Here is an 18,143-nt window from a genome sequence, read left to right as displayed (position 1 = left end):
GGGGTGCCTGGGTGGCTCCGTCGGTTAAGCGTCTGACTTCAGCTCAGGTCATGATCTCACAGTCCGTGAGTTCAAGCCCCACGTCAGGCTCTGTGCTGACAGCTCAGAGCCTGGAGCCTGCTTCAGATTCTGTGCCTCCCTCTCTCTCTGCCTCTCCCCTGCTCATGCTCTGTCTCTGTCTCAAAAATAAATAAAAACATTAAAAAAATTTTTTTAATTTTAAGAAAAACAAAAGAAAATATAACTGCAAAATGAAAACCAAACCCAATTGATTTGAAGATCAATCTCCAAAAGCTGAAGAAATGTATGTTAATATGACAGGGAGACACTGATTTTCCACTATCAAACTGTCAATTTTAGGCAGAAGGCCACCCATGGTGAGTGAGTGGGGAGCACAGAGCCTCTTACCTGAGCTGCTAGTAGAAATATGGATGGACACAAGTTGCCTAAAGAGCATAGGACATTGTTTTAAATGCATATTCAGGGGCCCCTGGGTGGCTCATTCGGTTAAGCGTCCGACTTCAGCTCAGGTCAGGATCTCGCGGTCCGCACGTTTGAGCCCCGCGTCGGGCTCTGGGCTGACAGCTCAGAGCCTGGAGCCTGTTTCAGATTCTGTGTCTCCCTCTCTCTGACCCTCCCCCATTCATGCTCTGTCTCTCTCTGTCTCAAAAATAAATAAACGTTAAAAAAAAAAAATTAAAAAAAATGCATATTCAGCTATTCCTCTTCTAGACAATTATACTGAGGAAATCATGATGGATGTAGGAGAAATTTCACCTCGGAGGTTGTTCATCAAAGTGTTTCTAATAGATAAAAGCTAGAAACTACATCCAAAGGGAATTGGTTGAATAAATTATAATACATGAATATTATGGCTTTCTGTGAAGTCACTAAAATTGTGAGAGAGAAGAATACTTAATGACACAGACAAAATGTCCCAGTTATTTTGTTAAATGAAAAAGCAACTTACAAAGTAATATGTACTATGCAAATTTACCTTCATAAAATATTTATTTACACATTCCTGTATACAGCTTTTTATTTTTTTAATGTTTATTTATTTATTTTGAGAGAGAAAGAGAGTGGGGGAGGAGCAGAGAGAGAGGGAGATAGAGAGAATCCCAGGCAGGATCCTCATGATCAGTGCAGAGCTCAACTTGGGACTCGAACTCGAGAACCGTGAGATCATAACCTGAGCCAAAATCAAGAATCTGACTCTCAACCGACTGAGCCACCCAGGCATCCCATGTATTCAGATTTTTTAAATGAGATCATTACATTAAAAAAAAATTTTTAAGGGGCACCTGGGTGGCTCAGTCAGTTAAGTGTCCAACTTTGGCTCAGGTCATGACCTCACGGTTCATGAGTTCGAGCCCCGCATTGGGCTCTGGCTGACAGCTCAGAGCCTGGAACCTGTTTGGGATTCTGTGTCTCCCTCTCTCTCTGCCCCTCCCCCACTCACACTCTGTCTCTCTCAAAAATAAGCATTAAAAAAAATTTTTTAGTAAAATAAAATAAAATGAGGTCATCATGTAAAGGAGTTAGAATAATAACTGGCATGTGGTAAGAATTCAATAAATTCAATAAATGGTAGCCATTATGTTTTAATCCTCACATCCACCCTATAAGAGAGATACTATTACTACCCCCATTTTACAGATGTGGAAACAGAGGCCCAGGTTGATGAAGTCCTTGCTCAGCATCACACAACTTGAAAGGGTGGAGAATTAACATATGTGATGCACCGAGAAGAATGACCATAACATACAAAGTACCCCATTACTTTATAAATATTGCTGGAATCCTTTAAAAAAAAAAATACACATGTAACTGGGTATTACCTTTTTGTGAGAATTTATGAAAATATTTTTTAAAAAAGAGCATTCCTAGGGGCGCCTGGGTGGCTCGGTCGGTTAAGTGTCCGACTTCGGCTCAGGTCATGATCTCACGGTCCGTGGGTTTGAGCCCCGCGTCAGGCTCTGTGCTGACCGCTCAGAGCCTGGAGCCTGTTTCAGATTCTGTGTCTCCCTCTCTCTCTGCCCCCACCCTGTTCATGCTCTGTCTCTCTGTGTCTCCAAAATAAATAAACGTTAAAAAAAAAAAATTTTTTTAATAAAAAATAAAAAAGAGCATTCCTACGCTTGACTACGGAGAAACCTACCTTTAATTCTTTTGTTTATTCCTGAGCCCTATATTCCTTTCTCTAAACTCTCCCCAGGACTAAGGTGACCTTTATTTTTCACAGAACAGAACCTCGTAAGAGTTATCTTTGAGAGCCCAGAGCCAGGGACTGGCTGACTCCAGTGAATGGTTATCTTCCCCTCCACTACCTATTGCTTGGCTCAGAGCCCAGTGTTGCTTTCTAGGGACAGTTAACTTTTCCCATAGGGTCCAAGCTAAATGAAAACCTGCCCACTGGTGTTTCTTTACACTCACTGATGCCTCTTTAAGGAACATTTTATGGGAATAGGATCTTAGAAGTTTCTCAACCATCAAAAGTCTCCTTCATATTTAAAAAGCAAATATAGATGGTTTAAATAGGAAGGCAGTTAGGAACATTCAAATGAAATAAACCAAATTAGAATATTTAAGAGAGAAGGCTTATTCAACATGAACCAGTGTATAAGTTTTATAATTAGGTCTTAAAAGTTGAAGACTGGGGAGAGACACTTGGAAACTTTGGATTTCTCACATTAATGCTAAGTTCTTTCAGGCCAGACCTGAAAGACCAAAACCCTGCAATCTTCTAATGAAATGTGCAGGATGATAAGCCAGGTTGCACAAGACTCCTCGCCACCTTCTCTCTCCCTATAGCTAAAGCACAGGATGTTGCTAGCACGCTGTCGCCCAGGGCTTTCCCTGCACTCAGAAAGAAAAGACACAGAATTATGTATATCAGCTATATGCATTTATACAAGTCAACAAATACTATATACATATAATGTAACATAGTCCATGGATCTCAGGCCATCCTAGCTTGAGATCACAGTAATGGAGACAACCCACCCCTACCTAGACAATCACTTAACCCTCCTCAGTTTCCTTTCTGGTTTGAGACGAGCCTTTCCTCGTACACTGCTCTCAGTGGTCACCTATCCCCCAGTGTCTCTCACTGTCCCTAAGGGGGCATCACTCCTGTTCTTTTGAGTTCCTTGGTATCAGCCATCTTGACTGAAAATGATTGTTGTCCCATTTTGATGATACCCAAGTGTGTGAGGGCCTGCATTCCAACCTATCAGAGCATTCATAGTGCCAAAATCCAGCAAAACCCCCTCCTGTCCTCTGGGTCAGACTCTGGGTGACCTTGGACTCTAGTCTATGGCAGCTCTAACCTGATCTTCCTGTTTCAGGCCTTTATTCCCAGGGCTCTAGCCTTTGACTCTCCCATTAGGTGAGATTTATCAGGCCTTCACAGTGACTAGCTCTGCCAGTCTTAAAATTATACATACTTTCAAATTCAGCTTAGGCCCTAGTTTAGGGATACTTGCTATTCAACACATCCTAAACAATTCCCATTACTTCTGGGCCAGATATTGGCTTCCAGGACCTCCTAGACATGACTTACTCTTCCATTTAGCTGAACCCAAGCATCAATATTTCTTGAGACTAATTAGGTCTTCCACATCAAGTTGCTCTATTCAGCATTTTTACCTTTAGGAATTTACTCTCCATCTATTCTGTTCGGGGTTTTTTTTTTTTTTTCCTTTTTTTTAACTTGAATTTTAGTTAATATATAGTGCAATACTGGTTTCATGAGTAGAATTCAGCGATTCATCACTTACATACAACACCCAGTGCTCATCATAACAAGTGCCCTCCTTAGTACCCACAACTCCCGCCCACCTCTTTCCATCAACCCATAGTTTGTTCACTATCATTAAGAGTCTCTTGTGGTTTGTTTCCCTCTATTCTCTTTCCCACCCCCCCCTTCCCAAATGTTCATCTGTTTTGTTTCTTAAATTCCACATATGAGTGAAATCATATGGTATTTGTCTTTCTCTGATTTACTTATTTCACTTAGCAAAATACATTCTAGCTCCATCCACATCATTGCAAATGGCAAGATGTCATTCTTTTTGATGACTAATATTCCATCATATATATATATATGTATATGTATATATACACACACATACATATGTGTACGTATATATACATATAAATGTACATATATATATATATATATATATATATATATATATATCACATCTTCTTTATCCATTCATCAGTGGATGGACATTTAGGCTCTCTCCATAGTTGGGCTATTGTTGATAATGCTACTATAAACATTGGGGTGCATGTACCCCTGTGAATCTGTGTTTTTATATCCTTCAGGTAAATACCTAACAGTGCAATTGCTGGATCATAGGGTAGTTCTATTTTTAGTTTCTTGAGGAACCTCCATACTGTTCTCCAGAGTGGCTGCACCAGTTTGCATTCCCACCAACAGTGCAAGACAGTTCCCCTTTCTCCACATCCTCACCAACACCTGTTGTTTTTTTGTGTTGTTCATTTTAGCCATTCTGACATGTGTGAGGTGGTATCTCAATGTGGTTTTGATTTATATTTCCCTGATAATGAGTGATGCTGAGCATCTTTTCATGTGTCTGTTAGCCATCTGGATGTCTTCTTTGAAAAAGTATCTATTCATGTCTTCTGCCCATTTCTTACCTGGGTTATTTGTTTTTTGGGTGTTTAGTCTGATAGGTTCTTTATAGATTTTGGGTACTAACCTTTTTCAGATATGTCATTTACAAATATTTTCTCCCATTCCATAGGCTGCCTTCTAGTTTTGTTGATTGTTTCCTTTGCTGTGCAGAAGCTTTTATCTTGATGGGGTCCCAGTAGTTCGTGTTTGCTTTTGTTTCCCTTACCTCTGGAGATATGTCAAGTAAGAAGGTGCTGTGGCCAAGGTCAAAGAGGTTTCTGCCTGTGTTTTCCTGTAGGAGTTTGATGGTTTCCTATCTCACATTTAGGTCTTTCATCCATTCTGAATTTATATTTGTAAGGTGTAAGAAAGTGGTCCAGTTTCATTCTTCTACATGTCGCCTTCCGGTTTTCCCAACACCATTTGTTGAAGAGACATTTTTTCCGTTGGATATTCTTTCCTGCTTCGTTGAAGATTAGTTGACCATATAGTTGTGGGTCTATTTCTGGGTTTTCTGTCCTGTTCCATTGATCTATGTGTCTGTTTTTGTGCCAGTACCATACTGTCTTGAGGATTACAGTGACCACAGCTTGAAATCTGGAATCGTGACGCCTCCAGTTCTGTGTTTCTTTTTCAGGATTGCTTTGGCTATTCGGGTTCTTTTGTGGTTCCGTACAAATTTTAGGATTGTTTGTTCTAGCTCTGCAAAAAAAATGCTGGTGGTATTTTGATAGGGATTGCGTTAAATGTGTAAATTGCTTCGGGTAGCATAGACATTTTAACAATATTCTTCCAATGGATGAGCATGGGATGTTTTTTTATTTCTTTGTGTCCTCTTCAATTTCTTCCACAAGTGTTCTATAGTTTTCAGAGTATAGATCTTTTATCTCTGTAGTTAGGCTTATTCCTAGGTATCTTATTGTTTTGGTACAATTGCAAATGGGATCATTTCCTTGATTTGTTTTTCTGCTTCTTCATTATTGGTGTATACAAATGCAACAGATTTCTGCACATTGATTTTATATCCTGCAACTTTGCTGAATTCATGTATTAATTCTAGCAATTTTTTGGTGGAGTCTTTTGGGTTTTTTAATACAGTATCATGTCATCTGCAAATAGTGAAAGTTTGACTTCTTCCTTGCTGATTTGCCTTTTATTTCTTTTTGTTGTCTGATTGCAGAGGCTAAGACTTCCAGTACTATGTTAAATAGTATCTTATTTTCAATACTGTTACCTAGGTGACGTGAAAAATTTCTTGTCACCAGTATGGTGATGTTAGTTTCACTGCAGCAATGCTTAAGTTATAGGAAATGATTTGGGTTCATTGTGTTTAAAGGGATGCTGATGAAAGGGACATTCCTTTTCCTCCTCATTCAAGACACAGAGATTTTTCTCTCTAGCATCATTGTTTTGAGTTGGGCGTAATCTGTTTGCATTTCTGCTCTCTGCTCCCCAGGGGAAGCAGAGTCAGGCGCTGCACCCGCCTCCTAAAAGTGCACTGGGACATCTCCCTGCCTCCTCCACCAGCCTCACCCCTCCCCCACACCAGCCCCACCCTCACCCCTCTGGCCCACCACCACTCAGCTTTCTCTACCTGGCAGTTTCCTCTTCCTTTCATCTCTGTGTTTCCAGTAACTGATTGTTTGCTTACTGGGCTGAAATGAACTTCAAATGCTTGTTTAAAATGATCTGTCAATAAAACATGTAGCTTGAAGCGCTTCATAAACTCTAAAAATTCATGCACAGGCAGCATCAGCCTTTTGATTCGTTTTTTTGGCCTCTTAACAACCACTCAAATCTGTGGCAACAGCTGAAAGAAGATTCCAGTTACCAAGCACCAGGGCTTCCTCTGGATTTGACTTCAGCCTGAGCTCTCTTGAAACGCAGATCTGCATCCCTTTTTCTGAGACAGGAAGGAACCTGAAGGAACTCTCTCAGTAAATTATTAATAACTCATCCAAGCTCCGCTGGGAACAAACCACTCTGAGAGCAGGCACTATTGTTATATGGGTGCAGACCGGCAGAAGTGTCAGCCGCAGGGCATTCCTACCTCATATTTCTTTGCCTCCACATCCTGGAATCCCCACAGGCCCTGGAGAAATGGTGAATGTCCAGGATGGAGCATGAACCAGTTCATATCCCATCCCACATAGCCTTCTTACAATGTAATATAACGTTGACACTCCTCCATCAAGAAATGGAGTCTCTGTTCCCTCCTCTTGAACTTAAGCAGAACTTTGTACTCCTTGAGCAATAGAATGGAGTGGATTGATGCTACACAACTTTTGGGACAAGGTCATAAAAGTTACCATGGTTTCCATCTTGCTCTCTTTCTCCAGACCTGCACTTTGGAGTCTGAGCTGACATGTAAGAAGTCCAACTACCCTGAAACTGCCCTACTGGAGAGACCAGATAGAGAGACACATGGAGAGGTTAGAGGAGCCCTCAGATCTTGAATCTTCCCAGCATCGACAAGCAAGCCTGTGAGTGGGTGAGCACGTGATGTTTCTTTCTTTTTTTTAATGTTTATTTATTTTTGAGAGACGGAGAGTGAGCAGGGGAGGAGCAGAGAGAGAGGGAGACACAGAATCCGAAGGAGGCTCCAGGCTCCAGGCTCCAAGCTGTCAGCTCAGAGCCTGACACAGGGCCTGAACTCATGAAGTATGAGATCATGACCTGAGCCAAAGTCGTACACTTAACCAACTGGGCCACCAAGGCACCCCGAGTGATATTTCAAATGATTCTAGCACCGGGCTTCAAGCTGCCCCACCAAGGTGAGTCTCCCCACTGTGCCCTGTCTGAATTCCTGACTCACAAAATCTGTGATCATTATAAATGGTAGTTTATATCACTAAATTTTGGAATAATTTGTTAAGCAGCCAAAGCAATTAGAATTCAGTTTGATCTCAAACTATAAAGTAGAACCTACTGTTACCAAGGTGACTGCAAATATCCAATTGATTCGTTATGAGCTGATTTTATTAATCCTTCTCTCAGAGTTATGGGACTCTCAAAAGATACTGAATTCACCAACAAAGCCTTGCTTACCAGCTTGGGTCAGTTCATGATCTATATGCTCTTCACCTGAAAGGGGTTTCAGGCCTCCTAATTATTGTTATATATCACTAAGACTTCAAGCAAAATAAATAGGAGATGGCTATCCTGCCAGAGATGCTGGAAGAAGGCAACCCTTTTACAGAGGGACTTCCTTATAAAAAATTGTTTTGCTAGGTAATAATTGGATGCATGCATTTTAAATTGTTCCCTTAATCAATCAACTAGGAACCCATCATGTGCCCAGTATTGGGTGCTGTGAAGAACCTATCATTCCAGACCTCTGTATGAGGCTTAATGTTTTCAGTTATAAGAAATAGAAAACGCTATTACAAATGACTTTAAGCAAGAGGAAAATTTAACTTACACGACAAGAAGTCCAGAGGAGGGCAGCTCCAGAGTAGATTCATTCAGTGGCACAATGATGTCATCAAAGACCAACGTTACTTCCACCTTTCTGCTCTACTATCCTCGGTGGGTCCTGCTCAGACTAACTTGCCTCATGGTCCCAATATAGCTGCCACAGTTCCAGCCATCAACAGGCATACAAGACAATGACCAGAAGGAGAAAAGGGACTATTTCTTTGGTATCTATTTCTTGACTTAAACTACTTATGGTTTACCCTGTGGAGCTGGACATGGGACCTCTCTGAAGACGTGGAAGGTGGACAGCAGGAAGTAGAACATAGGCCTCATCCAACAGTGTCTGTTCCAAACTCAATCTGGTTAGGGAAGATAGGACTAACAAATGAGACACCTAGACTCTAGTTACACTCTCTCACAGTACTTGAAGTTTCTCTCTGGCTGCTTCCTCCTTCCTGAGGATACCATAAGAGTGTCCATTCATAGTTCTTGCTACAATGTCCTCAGCTCCTTAGAGAAAATCCATGACTCAAAGAGCTCAAAATCTAAGTATCTTTCCTAACAATCACCTGCTGGAGTACATGAGCACCTTTTGTTCAGGACAAAATGCCTGGGGAAATAAAGTAGGATTCCTATCTTGATTGACACTCCTTGTGGGAAGAGCTGGTTTGCAGATCATTGCCTGTGGAGAAATGGGAAAGGCCAGGAAGGGGAAGTTGGGAAGGCATCTGCCATTTCTCAAGCTGTGGAGAGAGGCTGCCACTCGTCTCTTGGAGGAGGGAACTGGAAGGCCAAATCCATGCCACCACACTCTTGCATATGATGCACAAACGAAGAATGGTTTTTACATTTTTTTATCGCTGGAAAAAACCAAAAGAAGACTATTTCATGACAAGTGAAAATTGTGTAAAATTCCAATTTCAGTGGCCATAAATGAAGTTTTTTGGAACACAGCTGTGCCTGTGTATTTACATATTGCATATGGCTATTTTCCCACTACAACAGCAAAATTAAGTAGCTATGACTCAGACCAAATGGCCCCTGGAACATTAACATATTTACTGTCTGGCCCTTTGCATTAAAAGTGTGCTGTCCCCTAGGGCACCTGGGTGGCTCAATCAGTTAAGCATCCAACTTCAGCTCAGGTGGTGATCTTGCAGTTCGTGGGTTCAAGCTCTGCATGGAGCTCTCTGTGGTCAGTGTGGAGCCCGCTTTGGATCGTCAGTCTCCTTCTCTATCTGCCCCTCCCCTGCCAGCTCGTGCTCTCTCTCTCTCTCTCTCTCTCAAAAATAAATAAACATTTTTTAAAAAGTGTGCTGACCCCTGACTTGGAGTAAAAGTCCTGATGAGGCCCCCAGATATGGGGGGGGGGGGGGGGGGGGCAGGGGAGAAGGGGTATGCCTAGAGCCTCCAGAGCTACCAGCCCTCTGCCCCTTTGCAGGCAAGGCTCTTTCTTCCCATTTGAGCAAGAAAGGAACATTCCATCTAATCCATTTAGAACAAGGTTCTCAGACTGGCTGCACATTAGAATCACCAAGGAGCTTTTTTTTTTTAATGTTTATTTGTTTACTTTGTTTTTTTAAAAAAAATTTTTAAATATTTGTTTATTTTTGAGAAAGAGAGAGAGAGAGAGTGAGAGCAGGAGAGGGGTGGAGAGAGGGAGACACAGAATCTGAAGCAGGCTCCAGGCTCTGAGTTGTCAGCACAGAGCCCGACATGGGGCTTGAACTCACGAGCTGTGAGATCATGACCTGAGACAAAGTCAGACGTTTAACCGACTGAGCCACCCAGGCACCCCTATTTATTTTGAAGGAAAGAGAGAGCACGGAGGAGGGGCAGAGAGAGAGGAGAGACAGAATCCCAAGCATGCTCTATGCTGTCAGTGCACAGCCTGATGCAGGGCTCGGTCTCATGAACTGCGAGGTCATGACCTGAACTGAAATCAAGTCGGACTCTTAACCGAGTGAGCCATCCAGGTGCCCCTCACCTAGAAGCCTTTTAAAAATACCAATCATGGTGCCCCCCTCCAAAACCAATTAAAGCAAAATCTCTGGGGATGGGCCCAGGTATCCATGTCTTTCAAAAAACTCCCACATGATTGCAAAGTGCAGTCAAGTTCGAGAACCACGGCTAGAGGCTTGTTTGCCAAAATCAGGCCTAGTCTCTGGAGCTTTGTCCAAGCGCACCCGTCACCCACCCTTAGGCAGATGTTTTGGAAACAGCACAGGCTGCCATGCTAGGGTGAAGCAAGGCAATAAGACAAGGCAAAGCAAGCCGTGGTTAACCCCGTTTTTACAGGTGCACTGTCAAATGACCTCACCTGTGTACAGGTGAGTTCCACAGGTTTCCTGGGAGGAGGAGCCCTTGCCACCAGAGATCCCCACATATGACAGAAGACATACAGTGTCTTACCCTAACTGCCACTCACTGGTTTACCTTCCTCCACCTAAGAGGGGGCAAACAAGAGCCTGGTATCTGCCTCACCCAGGGACAGTGTGGATGCAGGTCTTTCTCCATGACACCAGAGACCTCCCTTCTCCTTGGCATGTAGCTGAAGATGAACCACATGCCTTCTTTCCTTCATTCCCTCACTCAACAGCTATTTACAAGCACCAACACTTACTACACACTGAGGATTTTTCAAATACAGTGACGAATAAGCACCCCAAAAGAGCTCATAGACCAGGGGAAGAGAGTCAGCCAAATTAACCCAAAGTAGGAAACGCTGGAAAAGAATCAGTTTGGGGAGGAGTCCTTAGTTCTGTTCTGGAAAGTTAACGTTTGAGATGGCTTATGGATATCCTGGTGAAGATGTCTCGTTTGTTTGTATGTTTGAATCTGGAGTTCAACGAAAAAGTCAAAGCTGAAGATATTAATTAGGGAGTCATCAGCATATTGGTGGCATTTGGTAATATGCAGATGAGACCAAGGGGACAGGGAAGGGGCTGCCAGAAGGTTTAAAAGCAAACCAGAAGAGGGCATATCAGGGAAGCTAAAAGGGGTGGTTATTTCCAGCAGGAGGAGGAAGGTAACCCTGTTGGATGCTGATAAACAGTCCAGTAAGAGGACAAGCAGAAGAGTGACCACTGTGTTGGCAGCATGGACATTATTGCCAACCCAGACACAGCTGCTTCAGTGAAACAGTAGAGGCAGAAGCCAGACAGAGGTGGGCTGAAGAGCAAATGTGAGGTGGCCGAGCCAAGGCAGGGAGTATAGACAACTCCCTAGAAGGTTTTCACCAAGAGGGAGCAAAGAACTGGATGGCAGGAGGATGCATGGTCAAAATGAATATATTTTGTTTTGTTTTAAGGTGAGCTATATTAGAGGACGTTTATACTTTGGGAAACGGATCCAGGAGAAAGAAGACTGATGTGTTGAAAGAAGGTGAGTCAGGCACAGGAGTGAAGTTGCTGAGAAAGGGAGGAATCCAGGCAAAAATGGGCAGACTCCCCTCTGTGGTGACAGGGAAGATGGATAATGTGAGTACGGGTCCGAAGAGGCTGGTAGATCGGATGGCAGAAAGATGTAGGAGTTTCTGTCCAAGTCCTTCAATTCTCTTTGAATTAAGAGGTAAGGTTCATCAGCAGAGGCAGGCAGGGGAAGACACAGAGGAGTTTTAAGAAAAGAGAAGAGACTATTCACCACCTTGGTGAATTTAAAAGCCACCATACTAGGGCAACATAATGGGGTATCTAGACTGCGGTGAATGCTCATTTAAGGTAAGGGGTCATGACATTGAAATGGGGGGAAAAATAACCCCATTGTGTGATTCACCTACACGTTGCACTACATTCAGCTGCAACGAGGTGAATAGTTGGGTTCAACTACAGCTGTGATTGTGCAAGGAAAATGTAAGAGAAGAGAAGGAGTGGTTATGATCAACTGCTGATTCTAGAGTAGACAAGAAAGGAAGTGAGGCCAAAGGGAGAGAGGAATAATGACAGAACCATAGGGGCAATGGACGGGTGGTCCTGAGGGGATCAGGGAATTCTTCAGTGTGGGTGCCAGAGAGCCAGAGGAAGACTAGATCATTCTCAGAGAAGAGAATCCTTGAAACCAAATTTTAGACTAAGAGCAATTGCTGGTGACGGTGTGATCTAGGTAACCAAGACAGTGGAAGGCGAAGCTGGGTTGCAGAAAGATTTTTGGAGGTGAGGTCAAGGAATGAAGAAGCCAGGGTGTTGGATGGATCATGCAAATAGATGCATTACCTTATTTTACCCCCACAACAACTCTCGAATTGTCCCAGTTGACAGATGAGGAAACAGCCCCAGAGATATGCAGCAATTTGCCCAATGTAACATGACTAATAACTTCCAGAGAACCTGGGCTCCCTTGACCTCTAGTTCAGGGCCCGCTCAGCTTCCTGTGTCACAGATCCAAAGCTCAGCAGAGCCAGCTCCCTAATTTTCACTTTGGATGAAAATCCAACTTTAAAGCTTTGGCAGGTATCGCTTTTCCTGACTCTTGGGCATTTGGCATTGGTTAGTGTATGTTTCCAGAGATACTTTTCTGCATGGAGGCTAAAAATGGGGAATATATTTCTGTTTGACTAAGAAACATGTAATCCCAAGGCCTCTACGCATTTTTTTAAGCTTCCAAATAACAGCGATCTATGCAAGTGGGAGAGACAGGAAAGCACTGAGTTGTTTGAAAACATGATCCCAAGAGGAGGAAAAAAGGATTTTCCAAGGCTCTCCCACACTGAGTGGAGCTCTGTATTTCAGAGGACCTGGGGGCCCTTATGTCTCACAAGTCAGAAGCTTTGCCCTGGAGTCCTGTATGTGCACAGATAGGCACAGTGGAATCAGCCCTGGTGGCCTTGAAAGCCACATTCAACATCATCAGGGGTCTTTGCTGTGGCAAAGCCTTCAACACATGACTCTGGAGGAAAAGAAGATGTTCCATAGCCCTCATCACTATCAGAAATGACCTTGTTAATTGCTTACATGTAGGTACTTCTATGTATGTTCCATGGAGTCAAGGACATTGGTTACTGCTGGATCCCCAACTCTTACAACAGTGTCTGGCACACAGAAGGAGGTCAGTAAATATTCTTTGAGTGGATATAGTACAGTTTCCAACTCAGACCTATTATGTTAGCTACCAGAAAGACAAAGGGTACTGTCCTCTCGTTGGTCATGGGGTAAGGAAAGCCAGGTAGCCAGCTTTAGTCAGCTACCCAGTGGCCAAAGGTTATTGCCATGTGGTCATAGAGGAGGTCAAGGGCATCTGCCCTATTCATATCTCTCCCCAGGGTTTTTGACATTTATTTGTTTGTTGTTAGTAATGAGTACTATAAAGAACTTCTTTGACAAATGGCCCATTTCATTAAAGTCACCAAATATCTTTTCTATCCAAATCTTATATAAGCAATAATTATTAGTAACGGCTATTATTTGCTGATTGACCACAATGTGCCACACGTATATTATCTCATCAAGTTCTTAAAACAACTTTTAGATCTGTACTATTATTCCTGTTTTACTGGTAAAGAAACTGAGGCTTGGAGAAGGTAAGAAACTTGGCCTAGGGCATATAGCTCTTAAGCAATGGACACAAGATGTGAGTCAAGTGAGCCCAAAGCCCATGCTCTTAACCACCATGCTGTACTGTCTCTCACAAGGTAACAAAATCAGTGAATTGCCTTTTTTTTCCTCCTTATATCAACATTCCACAAGGAGGGACATCTAGCTCAAATCCTGTCATACCTGGATTACTCAGTTGTTTGCTGGTAGGCAGCAAAACTGCCTTTCTGGGTTGACTGGGCCACAAAGGTCATCTCTTCCTGGTGTGCTAGTACATCAGACCGGAACTAACGTGGTGACCAGCCATGGGAACACTTAACTGCCCAAGAATAACGCAGATGGAAGCAGCAGGGTGAAAGGAAAGTGTGTTTTCTATCCATTTGTGGTCTTCCCTCTATGGGTCTGCCTCCCCTTCTCGCACTTGTCTTGGAAGGAGATGGGCATAGGTGAATTAATTCACAGGAACGTTCCAGTGCTCTAGGAAGGTACTTTTCCAAGGCCTCTAAAGCAATCATCTAAATCATCTTAATGACACCCTCATTAGGTCATGTGTCCATTCCACCACCTAAGAAAGACCAAGGCCCACCCAAATTCCTCTTGATGATATTTTCAGTAACAAAGTTACCTGTTACCAATGGCTCCTGGCGTTCTCTAAGGAAGTGATTCTCCTATCAGGGTAAAGAAGAAAAATCTGTTCTCTCCTGTTAAATTGCTGGTTTCCTATGATAGCTTGGTAGCTGTTGCCACATCCGGCATCCCTCTCTTCCCTTGAGCCCTCAGACCTTACCAGGTAAACCAGCACATTAACTCCTACCAGTGCCACCCCTGTCCCACTGGAGGGCAATGAACTCTGGAACTCCCATCTGAAGGGAGTCAGAGTTCAGACTGATTTAGAAAGGATGAGGGTCTTTCAGTGTCCATTTTTTAGAAAAGGCTTTTGCAAATTCCACCCTCTCAGAAGACCCATCCCACACTGCTTTTTTAGTGGCCACCTCAGAGGAAGCCATGGAGTGGCCCTCCGCTTTCTGTCAGGGTTGACAGTCCAAAATCAATCTCTCATCTGCTCCACTGGCAGTGCACACAATTTTGGGTGCCAACAAAGTGGTAGTTTAGCTGAAGGGGTTCGAGCGGAAAGGAAAAGATACATAACTGCAGCTGTGCTGAGTCATGACATCAGGGTCTGGAAAGTGAAAAAGGTATGGAATGGAGAAAGGGGAAGGGTGTTTATTTGGAAACCATCTCACACAGTCCAAATTAAACAGGCTGCTTTTTCAAGTCCACTTTCCATCTCTGGCCCTTCTCTCTGCTAGTTCTTACCTCTCCTAAGATCCCTCTCTCTTAATTCAACATCTCACTTTCATGAGTCCAGGGGGTTCTTCTGATCCTCCGAGGCCTGAGATGTCCGCATAAACTACTATCACTTGTCTCCTAAAATGCCAAGAACAGATCAAGGCTCACATTTGCTCTTTGAAGTCTTTCCTAAAATTGCCGTCATCTCTAATTTCTCCCCTTTCTCCCCAGTCCTGAAACTTACTGACTCAATTATCAATTTGAGCACTCGAGCCTCTATTCAGCCTAACAGAGACTATTGCTCTTTTCATCTTGACCATTCTCAGATTGTTTCACGTATGTATCTTATCTTCCTGGGAAAACTGTAAGCTCTCTGGGGTCTAGGACTGCGTCATGTAGTCCTTTTGTATGTGACACTGTGTATCCTTGTGGTTCTCAATACATAGGAAGAACTTAAATTTATGAAGCTGCATTGAGCTAAACAGAATTAAAGAGGGGCACATTAGCAAAACAAGAAGCCACTGGACATTCATCAGGAAAATGGTTAGTGGCCTCCAATTTCAGGTGAATAAATCCTAGAATGAGCTCAAAGTGTGTGCCACAATGACACATGGGCCAGTACCTGTTATAACAGGTATAATAGGTAAGCTGATAAAGAGTTCCAAGGCTGGATTCAGTGGCTGCACACGGAATGGGGAAAAGGAGGAAGATCCATACTTCATTTGGACCAAGGCTCAACACCAAACCGTAGGCCAAGCCATACTGCCAAAATGGCAGAGCTTCCCTGGAGTAGGTGCTGGGTTCACAGGACTTGCTGCTCACAAATTGATTTTTGCACTATTTTAGATCTCCATGATCATCCAGTTTTCAAGGAACATTTAACCTCAACCATTGCCTATGTTGAAGAAAAAGTAATTCATCAATTTGTCTAATTGGGAATTTAACTGACAGCTCTAAGATTTGGGGTCTCCTCCCAGGAATTGGAACTATGGCTCCTGGTTCTCTCACTAGCATATATGAGCTCTGAAAGGACCTTCTTTCTACTGGCCTCCCTTACAGATATTAGCAAGAAGGAATTTTCTAGCTACTTTATGATGGGAAGAAATCAGCAACCTGAGAAAAGGCAGAGCTCTCTAGAGTATCCAGTGAGGTTAATGGAAGACTTGGGAGTATCTTTCAGAGCTAGAGAAGGACTTTAGCAAGCACCGGCTCCACCACTGGTTTATAGGCCAGGAGTCTGAGGCCCTGGCACTTCTGTGACCTCCCCAAGGTCATAGCTTGACAACAATGTTCTTGGCTTCAGTCTTTTAACCTCCAGTCCCAGGTTTTCCCAGAACATCAGGAGGAAAAGAATGCGAAGAATAAAAAAGTGAGGTAAAACTCTGTGGCAAAATTTGATTGGCGAGATATGATTTCACTTAGATGTGGAATCTAAAAAGACAAAACAAACAAACAAAAAACAACAACAAAAATGGACATGTAAACAAAGAACAAACAGATGGTTGCCAGAGGGGAAGGGTGGGCAGAGGAGGGAATGAGTGAAATAGATAAAGGGGATTAAGAGGTACAAACTTCCAGTTATGAAATAAATAAGTCATAGAGATGAAAAGAGCAGCATAGGGAATATAGTTAATAATATTGTAATAATGTTGTCTGGTGACAGATGGTGACTATACATGGCATGGTGGCATTGAGTAATATATAGAATTGTCGAATCAATACCTTGTACATCTGAAACTAATATAACATTGTATATCAATTATACTTCTATAATTAAAGAAAATAAAAACCGATGGGCAAGAAGAGCAATGTCCTTTGAGAGCTCACTGAGAACTGCAAAAGGAAACTTCCACAGAGCACCTAGAATTGGCTGAGAAGCTCATAGTAGCCAGAAAAAGGAGGAGCACTGGACCCAGTATGTTCGTTTTCTAGGGCTGTGCTATCAGCAATACCACAGGCTAGGTGTCTTAAACGAGAGAAATGTTATTTCCTCGCAGTTCTCGAGGCCAGAAGTCTGAGACTGAGGTGTCAGCAAAGTTGGTTTCTTCTGAGGCCTCTCTCCTCAGCTTGTGGATGGCCGCATGCTCCCTGGGCCTTCACAAAGTCTTCCCCCTTGTGTGCAGCTGTGTCCTAATTTCCTCTTCTTATAAGGATACCAGTCACATTGGATTAGGACTCACTAAATCTCCTCATTTAAACTAAACTTCTGGGGCACCTGGGTGGCTCAGTCGGTTAAGCACCCAACTTCAGCTCAGGTCATGATCTCGCGGTTCATGGGTTCAAGCCCCGTGTTGGGCTCTGTGCTGACAGCTTGAAGCCTGGAGCCTTCTTTGGATTCTGTGTCTCCTTCTCTCTCTCTCTGCCCGTCTCCTGCTTGTGCTCTATCTCTCTCTCTCTCTCTCAAAAACAAATTAAAAAAAAAAAAAAAACATTTAAAAAACTAAATAAACTGAACTACTTCTTTAAAGGTCCTGTCTCCAAATATAGTCACATTCTGAGGTACTAGGGGTTAGGACTTCAACAAAAGAATGGGGGGTGGGGAGGACACAATTCGGCCCATAACACCCAGTACGTTTTTTTCTGAATATACTAGTGGGGAGTTGTCTAAATTCTACAAAGGGAATTTGGGTGAGTCTGGTGGACATTGGCCTACAAGCCATAGTGGGGCTGGAGTCCCTTGAGTCCAGCAACCAGAGCAGGACTCCCCGAAGAGTCACAGGTCACCCTGCTCTGAACCATGCCACACAATCTTGTCAGATTCTCTTCACCGATCTCCACGATCTCCACGATCTCCACGTGCAAGTACAGAAGAAACAGAAGACTTTCTGAGGTTCTCCCGCTAGTCCATCTACGTGGAACACAACTTCTGGGTTAAAGAGGAAGAGGCAGATACTAACAAGATGAAGGTTCTGCTGCAGCCCTGGCCTGGGCCCAAATGAGCAGTGTGCCCTCAGGCCTTGAGGCTGTCAGGCCGCTGCCAACCCAACCAGCCTCTACCGAGCAGGCGAGGGGTGGGGGGGCCTCACTCCTCCTCCGGCTTCACACTTTCTTCATATTCTTCCCACATCTGCAGCAGCTTCCTGCAGACAACTCTGTCAGTGCCTGCCTGGGTTTGGAAAACCACAAAAGCAAAAAGCAAAACAGTATTCTAATTAGTAAGAAATACTGTTTTAAGTCTTGAAAACAGTCAATCTTGGGATGCCTGGGTGGCCCAGTTGGTTGAGCATCTGACCTCCGCTCAGGTCATGATCTCTTGGTTT

The 18,143-nt window shown here is 43.3% G+C and overlaps 1 protein-coding gene and 1 long non-coding RNA gene across 3 annotated transcripts in view; one reads left to right on the top strand and one right to left on the bottom strand.

The window, feature by feature from the left end:
- Nucleotides 1-2,604: 2,604 nt before the first annotated feature.
- LOC122215056 lies at nucleotides 2,605-6,899 on the bottom strand. The gene is made up of 2 exons (XR_006200219.1): nucleotides 6,699-6,899; nucleotides 2,605-2,859 (listed from the first exon to the last, which is right to left on the bottom strand). It is a non-coding gene; the product is annotated as an uncharacterized LOC122215056 (long non-coding RNA).
- A 101-nt stretch (nucleotides 6,900-7,000) lies between these two features.
- The window catches only part of FAM136A (family with sequence similarity 136 member A), a 74,379-nt gene continuing 63,236 nt past the window's right edge, over nucleotides 7,001-18,143 (top strand). Inside the window, exons 1-3 of one of the 2 annotated variants that reach the window (XM_042932603.1) lie at nucleotides 7,001-7,131; nucleotides 11,376-11,449; nucleotides 13,021-13,108. In XM_042932603.1, coding sequence (XP_042788537.1) covers nucleotides 13,040-13,108 — 69 coding nt within the window. In that variant the 5' untranslated portion in view covers nucleotides 7,001-7,131; nucleotides 11,376-11,449; nucleotides 13,021-13,039. Of the gene's footprint in view, nucleotides 7,140-11,375; nucleotides 11,450-13,020; nucleotides 13,109-18,143 lie in introns of both variants that reach the window. The other variant, XM_042932601.1, reaches the window with a different exon arrangement.

This window comes from Panthera leo, chromosome A3, assembly GCF_018350215.1.
Source record: "Panthera leo isolate Ple1 chromosome A3, P.leo_Ple1_pat1.1, whole genome shotgun sequence".
Taxonomy (NCBI): domain Eukaryota; kingdom Metazoa; phylum Chordata; class Mammalia; order Carnivora; family Felidae; genus Panthera; species Panthera leo.
Note: the sequence above shows the minus strand (reverse complement) of the source record. Positions and strands in the feature narration are given on the sequence as shown.